Source organism: Chelonia mydas, chromosome 6, assembly GCF_015237465.2.
Source record: "Chelonia mydas isolate rCheMyd1 chromosome 6, rCheMyd1.pri.v2, whole genome shotgun sequence".
Classification (NCBI taxonomy): domain Eukaryota; kingdom Metazoa; phylum Chordata; order Testudines; family Cheloniidae; genus Chelonia; species Chelonia mydas.
Genome location: NC_051246.2, coordinates 1789055 through 1800505, shown reverse-complemented (window position 1 = coordinate 1800505; position 11451 = coordinate 1789055). Strand labels below are relative to the sequence as shown.

Sequence of the window (11451 nt, the reverse complement as noted above, 5' to 3'; positions counted from 1 at the left end):
GCACCTGGCACCGGCCGCTGTCAGGAGACAGGACACTGGGCTAGATGGACCCTTGGTCTGACCCAGCGGGGCCGTTCTTATGTTCTTATGTAACATCTGGTTCACTAGCATAATAAATGCACCTCCCAGTGGAAGAGCAGATTATACAACCAACTGCCTCTGGTCACCTCATTAGCATAAATTATTCACACAAAGCAGATCATTAGCATAAGGCCTCCACTCAGCCCACACTAAATTGTGCCCAACCTAAACTCCCCTCAACGTGCCAACAGGAGTCAGGACCCAGGAGTTCTGGCTCCCCTCCCCCCCCACCCCGCCAACCAACCCCACTGCCCTCCTAGAGCCAGGAGAGAACTCAGGCATCCTGGCTCCCAGCCCCCTCCCCCCAATGCTAATGAAGAGACATTCCCATATGTAAAATAATTTAATCTGGCTCATTCTCATATCATCTTTCTTGCTGGTTCAGGGCATGTCGCTGTGGATCCCCGGGGGTGGGGGGGTGTATTCGTGCATCTTACATGGGTCACAGCACCCCCTGCAGGGGAGCTACACCCCGTCCACAGATCCCCAGTGTCTGTGCAAGCCAGTCCCTCCCTGCTACTCCCCATATGTGTCCATAGGTGCCCCATGGCATGGGGCTACTTTTCTACGGCTGCGGGAGGGCAAGGCCCTGTGTCTCATCCCACGCCCCCCTGAGCCAGCCAGTCCCCTGCCTTGGGGCTGGATTGGAGCCACTTCTTTCAGTGGGTCAAACCAGCATCATCGTCGAGGGGTGGCCATAGCATTAGGCACTGGTGGGGGGGGGCACAAAGCCCATTTTGGGGTACATCCGTGGGGCCCGGGGGAGAGCATTAGACAGGGCCACCCATCCCATCTCGGATGACGTCGCCGGTGATTTGGCGAGGCTGCAGAAGTTGTTTCGGACACTGAGTCAGACACCCCATTTGGGGGGGGGGGGTCCATTCGTAGGGCAGTGGAGGTCCAGGGCAGCATGAGACACTGGGGAGCGTGATCCCCATTTCTGGGGTCTCTGTGGAGTTGGGGGCTGCAGGGGGCAGCAGACACTGGGGGCATGAATGCACGTTTCGGGGGTCCCCCCAGCTCTCCTCCGAAGCAGTGGTTCCGGAGTTGCCCCCGGCTCGGGAGGGGAGTCCAGCGGGGGTCCGCCCACCCCCCAGCTCAGCTTGGGGACAGGAGCGACTTGAGGGAGGACTGGCTGGTGGGCGCCAGGTTCTCGTAGCTCTGACACAGGCAGGCGCAGTCGGAGGCAGCCTCGTCGTCCGAGCCGGGGAGCGGAGGCGGGTGCCGGGAGCTGTGGCCGGTGCAGATCAGCACCCCCGTGTGCCGGTAGGCCACAGCCCAGGCCTCCCCCGCCAGGCACTGGCAGCGGCACCGGGGGCCCGCGGCGGAGGAGAAGGAGCCGGGCAGCCCCCCGCTCTTCTTCTGCACAAACAGGCAGGTCCTGCGGGGAGAGACCCGGAGCAGGTGGGACAGGCTGCTGCAGTGTTGGCTACAGCCACAAGAGGGCAGTGCATCAAGCACTAGACCCCACTCCCCTCCCAGAGCCAGGGACAGAACCCAGGAGTCCTGGCTCCCAGCCCCCGCCTCCTCTAACCACTAGACCCCACTCCCCTCCCAGAGCCAGGGACAGAACCCAGGAGTCCTGGCTCCCAGCCCCCGCCTCCCTCTAACCAGTAGACCCCACTTCCCTCCCAGAGCTGGGGACAGAACCCAGGAGTCCTGGCTCCCAGCCTGCCCCCCCACCACCACCACTGGACCCCACTTCCCTCCCAGAGCTGGGGTCAGAACCCAGGAGTCCTGGCTCCCAGCCCCCACCACCCTTTAACCACTAGACCCCACTTCCCTACCAGAGCTGTGGACAGAACCCAGGAGTCCTGGCTCCCAGCCCCGCTGTTCTAACCCACCAGACCCCACTTCCCTCCCAGAGCCAGGGATAGAACCCAGGAGTCCAGGCTCCCTTCCCCCCTGTTCTAACCCACCAGACCCCACTTCCCTCCCAGAGTCAGGGACAGAACCCAGGAGTCCTGGCTCCCAGCCCACCCTGCTCTAACCCACCATGCCCGTCCCATGATCTCACCTCTTCCGCAGGTGGTATGAGATGATGAGGAGCATGAGGAGGAAGGCCCCTGAAGCTGTGTACATCATCCAGCCTGAAAGAGAAGGAAAAGGTAGAGATTATGTAGGACCTACAAAAATGGCTGACAAAGCACAGTGTTTGTGAGTAAGGGCAGTTGAATGCTAGCTGGTGGGGGGAGACCCCTGGCAGGGTGTGGAAGTACAGAAAGGCCGGAATTGGGGTCAGTGGAGGGGAGAGGCCCCATGTCCCATTCCCCACGCCCCAGAGCCAGCCAGTCCCCCACCCTGGGTCCGGATCGGAGCCAGCGCCCCCTGGAGGGGAGAGGCCCCGTGCCCCATTCCCCACCTCCTGGCCCGATGGCTATGTCATCGGCTCTGCGGGTCCAGCTGGAGTTGAATTGGTCCGTGAAGGTTGGCTGCAGCAGGTCACTGGGCAACGTCTGGGAGTCACCCTCCGAGGTCTCCAGCATGGGGCCCTTCACCCCTGGACAGAGAGAGAGTCAGCCGTGAGCCCCCTAGCGCCGCCCCGGGGAGTCCCAACAGGAGTCAGGACCCAGGAGTTCTGGCTCCCAGCCCCCGCCCTCCCCCCACCCCGCCAACCAACCCCACTGTGCCTCCTATGGAGCCCCCCTGCCCCACACCCTGCCGCACGGCGCCCCCTAGCGCCGCACTGGGGCCAGCCCTGACGGCCAGGGGAGAGCGCCCCCGAGGGAGCCCCCCGCCCTGGCGCTCGGCGGGAGGATTAGACAGGAGGGGATTCCCTGGAGGGAATTTTCCCAGGTCTGACCGCATACCTGCTGCCAAGGAGTGACATCCCCGCCCCAGCCCCCCCCCGCCCCCACGCAGGTGTTCAGGTGCGTAATTACAGACCCCGGCTCCAGCCCCCAGGGCATCATTAGCAGCACCTGGGACGAGGATCCGAGTTCAAAGGCAGCCCCCCCTCCTCCGCCCCCAAATCCAGGGAGGCTGAGGTGGCTGCAGCTTCCGAACCCTCTGTGGGCGTTACCCAGCCGCCCCACCCCAGAGGGGCCGCATCTCAGCGCCCATATGAACAGCCCCCACCCCCCAGATTCAGCCGCATCGCTCACCCCGGTAGGCCACTGCGAACCCCTGGGCCTGCAGGAGCGGGTCGGAGCGGAAGCTGAGGACAAGGACGTCGGTGGGGAGGAGGAGGCCGGGGCCGGGGCGGTGATGCCCGTCAAACTGCGCCAGGAGGCGGCGGCTGTGCCCATCCTGCAGCTCCAGCCGGTCGTTGGGGTCCCGGATCTCGAAGATCTGGAAGCGGAGCTCCACGGCGCTGGAGCCCGGCGGGCGCAGGACCCAGGAACAATTGCTGTCAGGGCCGTAGTCGTCCGGGAAATCCGGGGAGTAGATGACCCCGGAGGGGGCACTGAAGTTCCCCTGGCAGGCCCCCACAGACACTGGAGGGGGGGGAGAGCAGGGGTGAGCAGCGGAGGGGAGGCCAACAGGGCTGAGGTGCAGAAAGGGTTAATGATCTGGGATATGGTGATCTGCAGCACAGCGCCCCCTAGCGCCGCACTGGGGCATCGGGGCCGGCCCTGGCTGCCCAGGGAGAGCGCCCCCTGCTGAGCCCCCGCTCCCTGCAGCACAGCGCCCCCTAGCGCCGCACTGGGGCATCGGGGCCGGCCCTGGCTGCCCGGGGAGAGCGCCCCCTGCTGAGCCCCCGCTCCCTGCAGCACAGCGCCCCCTAGCGCCGCACTGGGGCATCGGGGACGGCCCTGGCTGCCCGGGGAGAGCGCCCCCTGCTGAGCCCCCGCTCCCTGCAGCACAGCACCCCCTAGCGCCGCACTGGGGCATCGGGGCCGGCCCTGACTGCCCGGGGAGAGCGCCCCCTGCTGATCCCCCACTCCCTGCAGCACAGTGCCCCCTAGCGCCGCACTGGGGCATCGGGGCCGGCCCTGGCTGCCCAGGGAGAGCGCCCCCTGCTGATCCCCTGCTCCCTGCAGCACAGTGCCCCCTAGCGCCGCACTGGGGCATCGGGGCCGGCCCTGACTGCCCGGGGAGAGCGCCCCCTGCTGATCCCCCGCTCCCTGCAGCACAGCGCCCCCTAGCGCCACACTGGGGCATCGGGGCCGGCCCTGACTGCCCGGGGAGAGCGCCCCCTGCTGATCCCCCGCTCCCTGCAGCACAGCCCCATACCCATCTTCCCTAGATTCCCCCCCACACACACTTCTCCCACCTCCCCAGACCCCACTCACCGTCGTAGACCCCGATGCGGCCGTCCCCCCCGCACAGCTCGCTGGCCTTGCCGAAGCAGACCTGGTCGCACTCCACGGCCCCCGCGGGCTGGGCCCACCGCAGGTCCCCCTCGCTGCCGCAGAAGCAGGCGCACCCGGCCTCCACACCGGCGAACTGCGGGGAGCAAAGGGTTCAATCCCCCTGCCACCTGGCCCCAGGGCAGGGGGACTGGCTGGCGCGGGGCGGGGGGTCTGGGGGGGGGTTACCTTGTACCCTCTCTTCCGGCAATATCGGATGCAGACTTGGATGGTCAGTTTGCTGGAGGTGCCGCTGCTTCCACTCAGTGCCGGGGGGTTGCCTGAGTCCAGGAAGCAGCCGACGTACCCGGGCACTGAGGGGAGGACAGACAGGGTTAGGGTGTAACGAGTCCCCATCCCCCCGCCCCCCGCCCCCTGCAGCCCGGCACCCCGCCATTCCCTCCCGCCGGAGCTCACTGTGGCAGCTGGGGATGTCGCAGTATTTCCAGTAGATCCCCTCCTCGGTCTCAAGGACGTAACACCAGGGCTGGACGTCCCCGTCCGGGTTCCGGCAGGCGTTGTGGCTGCCCAGGCCCCACTCCCCGTTGGGGTACTTGGCCGTGTTGTAGGCGTGCTTCTGGGTCTGGTTCCAGTAGAGGCAGGGCTGGCCCCGGCCGTCGGGGGATGTGTGGTTCTGGGCCCCCCGGTAATCGGCGCCGTTCACCGTGAAGCACTCGGAGGGCGCTGGGGGAGGAAAGAGAGCTGGGTTAGCGAACCCAGGAGTCCTGATGCCCAGCCCTCTCACACTAGCCCACCAGATCCCAGAGAGAACCCAGGAGTCCTGGCTCCCAGCCCCCCACCTCTCTTCCCAGAGCCGGGGAGGGAACCCAGGAGTTCTGACTCCCACCCCTCTCACTGTAGCCCACCAGACCCCAGAGAGAACCCAGGAGTCCTAGCTCCCAGCCCTCCCACTCTAACCACACTCCTCCCAGAGCCGGGGAAAGAAACCAGGAGTCCTGCCATCTAGAAGCCAACCGAGCTATGCTGGTTTACACCAGCTGAGGACTGCAGGACTCCTGGGCTCTTTAACTGGACGCCTTCTGGCTTGTTGCTCCGCACGGGGAGGTTGGAGTAGGTGGGTCGATGTAGTGGGGAAGACGCTGGAGGAATATTTTGGTCGTGAAGCCACAAGGAACGAAGGACCAAGTGCTGTCTCCTACCCCAGACAGCTCCAGCTGGAGGAGAAAGCCAGGGGTCGAGCGATCGATGGAGTCAACCAGCCGCGTCTCCTTCCCAACCCCAGGACAAACAGATGGCCATTCTTGGAACAAGCTATGAGGAGCCACCGACAATTGCAAGACTGTCCTACACCCACATGGGATCCAGCAAAGGAGGATGGGCCTTGGGAGAAGACCACATTGGGTGAGAGCACCAGAGAAGATGCCAGGGAAAGACGAAGCATCTGAGAAGACACCGATGGCAAGCAGGTGGCATGCGACCCTTGGGCGTATCACCAGGGCAGTAGTGAGTGGGAGCGGGGAGGTGACTTTACAGCAGTGGTGAGGCCGACACCAGAACATTGTGCCCACTGCTGGGGTGCACATTTTATAGAGAAGGTTGGAAGAGGGGGCAGGGAAGAGCCAGGAAAATGATCCGACGGCTGGAGAAAATGCCTGAGAGCGAGAGACTTAACGAGCTCGGTCTGTTGAGCGTCTTGAAGAGGTCAAGAGGTGACTTGAGCATGATGGATAAAGCACCTTCACGGGGAGAAAATCCAGACATATTAAAAAGCTCTTCAGATCGAGTGGAGGAAGGCAGAGAAAGAACCAATGGCTGGACGTTGAAGCCAGGCAAATTCAGACTAGAAATGAACCACCCGATTTTTAACAGTGCGGGTGATTATCCATTGGGACAACCTCTCCAGGGAAATGGTGGATTCTCCATTGCTTGGTGGCGTCACGTCAAGACTGGAGGTCTTCCTGGTGGAAGATACTTTAGTCAACACACACGTTATTAGGTTCAATACAGGGGGTCACTGGGCGAACGTCTCCTACCTGGGTTATCTGGGAGGTCAGATGCGATGGTGCCTTCTGGCTTTAAGATATTTGAAATCAATGGAAGATGAGGGTTTGCATGGAGAATGGACGATGGGGAAGATGGAGGGATGGAGGAGGGGATGAAGATGTTGAGAAGCTGGAGGGATGAAAGATGTTGGAAGTTGGAGGGAAGGATGGACCGTCGGTGAAGAGGTTCATCCCATAAAGGACACCTGAAGGGTCTGGAGAGTGGAGGGACGGACAAGCTGGAGACACGCTCCTGTCTCCGGGCGGCGCTTTTGGAAAACCCAGCCGAGGGCCTGGCATCAGCCCCGGAGCCCTTCCAAGGCGTGAGAAGTTGCAGGGGGCCTTCCCGGGGAGGTTATACTTAACGACTGGGCGTGACGATGCTGCCCAGCAGAGAGCCATGGCTCAGAGCTCCGGCTCGCCCCAAGATGAATCAGGAGACGCATCTAGCTGCAGGGCGGTGAAGGGGTGGAGGAGTTAGGTGTGACGGGACCGGATTGCAGAGCAGTTTGTCAGGGAGGATCCAGCCCCGGGTGGGAACAGGCGAGCTAGGCCCCGATGGGGTGGCTCCATCTCTGCTGGGAGAACAGGCAGTCTGGATGATCCTGTCCTGATAGCGAACGGTAGATCAGCATATGAACAGCAGGTGATTACAAGGTAATGGTTAGAGCAGGTGGGGCTGGGAGTCAGGACTCCTGGGTTCTCTCCCCACCTCTGCCAAGGGAGTGGGGTCGAGTGGGTTAGAGTGTGTGTGGGGTGGGGGGAGCTAGGACACCTGGGTTCTATCTCTGGCTCTGGGAGGGGAGTGGGGTCTAGTGGCTAGAGCAGGGCAGGTGTCTGCCTTTTTCAGACTCCTGATAGCAGAGCTGTGGCAGGGTGGGGCGGGATCCGGGCCCATTTCATGGCCTGCCACATCTGGAAGGGCTGTGACAGCTGGAAGAGCTGGAGTGCCTCCCCTCCCAAGAGATGCTGGTCTGGGAGGGTGTGGGGGCGGGCAGCCCTGCCACACACCAGGTCACCAGCACAGGAAACAGGATGGGAGCCATGAAAGCCCTAAAAGCACAGGGAGAAGAAGACCCCAATCCCCTCCCAGAGCTGGGGAGAGAACCCAGGAGTCCTGGCTCCCAGCCGCCCCACCCCGCTCTACCCACTCGACCCCACTCCCCTCCCAGAGCTGGGAATTCTGTCCTCAGCTCTGGGAGGGGAGAAGGGGCTTGTGAGTTTGAGCAGGGAGAGGTGGGGGGCTGGGAGCCAGGACTCCTGGGTTCTATCAACAGTCTATTCCCCAGCAAAGATGGAGATGCCCCACCAGGGTCCATCTAGCCCATTCTTCCTCCCCTCCAGGGCAGGAGCTTCCCTCCAAAAAACCTGTAACCAGACCCCCCCACACACACCACACCTCCCCGTTTCAGAGCCCCCACAGCAGACGCGGGGCTCTGGGGACCGGCCCCACCTGTTGTCATGCATGAAAATAGCCGGTGTTATGATGGACAGGTGGTTGGGAGGGGGGGTGGCGCCGTGGGGGGCTCTGATCCCTCACAAGGGGCTTTGTGGGGCGGGCGCGGAGCCTGCCACAGGAGGTGATAGGTTTCCTGGCGCCTGGCAGCTGGTCCATGCAGCTGTCTGCAGCCTTAACTCCCAGCAGGGAGCAGGGTAGTGGTAAGAAATGGGGTTCACCCTGGAGGGGAGGGGAAAAGAGGAAGGGGGAGGCAGGACTCCTGGGTTCTCTCCCTGGCTCTGGGAGGGAAGTAGGGTCAAGTGGGTTAGAGCGGGGGGCCTGGGAGCCAGGACTCCTGGGTTCTCTCCCTGGCTCTGGGAGGGGAGTAGGGTCTAGTGGGTTAGAGCGGGGGGACTGGGAGCCAGGACTCCTGGGTTCTCTCCCTGGCTGTGGGAGGGCATTGGGGGTCTGGTGGTCAGAGCTGGGAGCAGGGTGGGGAGCCAGGACTCCTGGGTTCTATCCCCAGCTCATGGGTTAGAGCAGCCAGCTCCGGTCTGTGCCAAGCAGTGATTCCCCAAACGGGGCACAGGTTCCAGACATTGGTTCTGGGTTATAAAATGTGGCATCTCCTGGATCATGGGATGCCCTCTCCCCGGGGTGGCTGGGATCTGAGTTTCCATTGCCCTGGCTGCCTGAGAAATAGATTTGTGGGGACTCCCCATACCCCGCCAGCCCCCCACTCCCTTGGGGTACAGGGTGGGCCAGAGCTGCCACTCACACAGAGAGCTGGAGGGGTGGGCTGCTGGAAGAGAGACCTGCGGTTCAGATTGGAGAGATGGAGGGTGTGTGAGGATGGATGGATGGAGGAGTGGGGGGGGATGGACACATGGCAGTCCCCCCCCCAACCCCCACTTCCTGTGGCATGGCACCCACTGCCAAGCCCTCTGCCCTGCTCCCTGCTCATGGCACCCCCTGCCGAGCCCCAGCCCCACGGTGCTCCCTGCTAAGGCCCCCGCCCCCCTGCTCCCTGCCACACAGCGCCCCCTGCCGCACCCCCTCCCCTGCTCCCTGGAGCACGGCACCCCCTTCCCAGCCCCACAGCACTGTGTATTTCCCCCTCTGTCTGCCAAGCTGTAACCCCACCTAGCCCCGTTTAGCCTGTTTCTTTCGCGCCGGCACATGGTGCCTTGGCCCTCGGCTAAACCCTCTCCAAAGCGTGTATTGTCTGGTCTCGTCGGGCCCCAAGGCAGGGACTGGCTGGCTCAGGGGGCTGGGGCCTGTCCCCTCTGGGGGGCCTGGCAGCCATGTGGGGAGGAGGGGAAATTTGCTGGTGTCTGGCTGGTGGGAGGTTGGCAGGCCAGGGATCCTCCTTCCACAGCTGACAGCCCTCTGCCCAGCCCTGCCCTCCACCTCCGGAGGCACCCACGCAGGGGGTGGATCTCTGGGGCGAGGGACGTTATGGCCCCCACCTCCCAATGCCCCCCTGCAGGGTGTAACGCTACCCCCTGCCCTTCATATACACCCCCAGGTCAACCCCTGCATGGGACACTGAAGCACAGAGATCTCCAGGACAGAACCCAGGAGTCCTGGTTCCCAGCCTCCCCAGCCCTCTAACCTCCAGACCCCACTCCCCTCCCAGAGCCAGCGAGAGAACCCAGGAGTCCTGGCTCCCACCCACCCTGCTCCAACCACAAGACCCCACTCCCCTCTTAGAGCCAGGGATGGAACCCAGGAGTCCTGACTCCCAGTCCCCCTATTCTAGCCCACGAGACCCCACTCCCCTCCCAGAGCTGGGGAGAGAACCCAGGAGTCCGGGGATCAGAGGCAGGGACTCACCTTCTCCCTGAAGCCCGGTCGAGCTCCGTAGGAACAGAAGAAGGAATCCACGAATCCAGAACATCTCGACTCCAGGTGGCCCCGCCAGAAGGGGGAGCCAGCGCAGGGATCTGCCCCCTTATCCAATGGGGCCGCCAGCGCGGGGGCAGGGCAGATCCAGTGCTCCTGGGATCCCAACAGATCCGGTGACCCCTGGGGAGCCTCTCCCAGGTCAGTGCAGGGAGGGCGAGGAAGCAGATTCCCAGGGCAGATCCTGTAGCCGGGGAAGGGGAAGGATCTATGGCTGCCGGGGTCGGTGGCAATCCTGTCGTCCCGGGAGATCCAGGATCCCAGTGGATCCCGAGTCCTGGCCAGGCTGTGGTCCCAGTGGATCCTGTGATTGGATGGATCAAGCCCCGGGTGGGATCTGAAGGGAACGTGGGCTGGGGTCCCAGGTGGATCCTTTCATGAGTGGATCCCAGTGGGTCCCATCCCGGGATCCCTGGCCCCGGAGCTAAGTTCTGATGTGAGTGGATCCCCAGAGCAGGGGCTGCCGGGCTCGGGTCCTTGTGGCTTCCCAGCCACCCAGCGGCTCTGGGACCCAGTGGATCCTGGGCTGGGTCCGGTCTGGTTCAGGTCCCGTCCTGGGTCCCACGAGCCCAGTGGATGCGCTGGGGCCGGTTCTGGTTCGGAGCCCCGTGGAGACGGTCTCCCGGCTGCGATCTGCCCCGAAGCCGGCTCCGATCCGGATCCCCACCTGCCCGGCCCCGGGGGGCGGGGGGGGGGCGCGAGTGCTGGGCTAGGGGGCTGGCCGGGTCCGATGCCCCGCACAAGGGGCGCACAGCTCCCCGCTGGGCTCCTCCTGCTCCATTGGCCCCGTCTCCAGCCCCGGTCGTGGGACACGGAGTCTCCCCGCCCCCCCCCCCCCGGGACGTCCCAGCTCCCACCCCCACCCCTCCACCCCCACGGGGAGGGCCCACGCCGCCTCACATCTCCCGCAGCCCTTGAAATCCGAGCCCTGCCTGGGACGCCGGCCAGGCGGCTGGGAGCGGCAGCCAGCTCCGCCCGGCCTCGGAGCTCGGGGAGAGAACCCAGGAGTCCGGCGCCCCTCCCCGCTCTAACCCACTAGAGCCCACTTCCCTCCCAGCGCTGGGGAGAGAACCCAGGCGTCCTAGCTCCCCCCCGTTCCCCCTCCGCTCTAACCAGTAGACCCCACTCCCTTCCCGGAGCAAAGGAGAGAACCCAGGAGTCCTGGCTCCCAGCCTCCCCGCTCTAACCCAGGCCCCGGTGGGTTCCAGTCTGGGCTGGCAGGGGGCTGCGGGTCGGGAGTGAGGGGCACTGGCAGAGCTGGGGGGGCAGGGCTGGGCTAGCAGGGGGCTGCGGGTCGGGAGTGAGGGGCACCGGCAGGGCCGGGGGGGCAGGGCTGGGCTGGCAGGGGGCTGCGGGTCGGGAGTGAGGGGCACCGGCAGGGCTGGGGGGGTCAGGGCTGGGTTAGCAGGGGGCTGCGGGTCGGGAGTGGGGGGCACCGGCAGAGTGAGGGGGGCAGGGCTGGGTTAGCAGGGGGCTGTGGGTCGGGAGTGAGGGGCACCGGCAGAGCTGGGGGGGTCAGGGCTGGGTTAGCAGGGGCTGCGGGTTGGGAGTGAGGGGCACCGGCAGAGCTGGGGGGGGTCAGGGCTGGGGTAGCAGGGGCTGCGGGTCGGGAGTGAGGGGCACCGGCAGAGCTGGGGGGTTGGGGGACGGGGGGCAGGGGCGGCCCTGTCTGAGCGATTGGTGTCCGGGGGTTTCCGCGCAGGGAGAACAAAGTGGCTGGGAGCCGGGGCCT

The 11451-nt window shown here is 64.7% G+C and overlaps 1 protein-coding gene across 1 annotated transcript; it reads right to left on the bottom strand.

Annotated features, from left to right (window-relative positions):
• Positions 1–409: 409 nt before the first annotated feature.
• KREMEN2 (kringle containing transmembrane protein 2) lies at positions 410–10562 on the bottom strand. Its single transcript, XM_037898735.2, has 8 exons — positions 9651–10562; positions 4791–5057; positions 4563–4687; positions 4317–4470; positions 3186–3518; positions 2444–2581; positions 2099–2171; positions 410–1462 (listed from the first exon to the last, which is right to left on the bottom strand). The coding sequence occupies exons 1-8, from the start codon at positions 9712–9714 to the stop codon at positions 1180–1182; spliced, it is 1437 nt and encodes a 478-aa protein (XP_037754663.1). The 5' UTR covers positions 9715–10562; the 3' UTR covers positions 410–1179.
• Between the last annotated feature and the right edge of the window lie 889 nt (positions 10563–11451).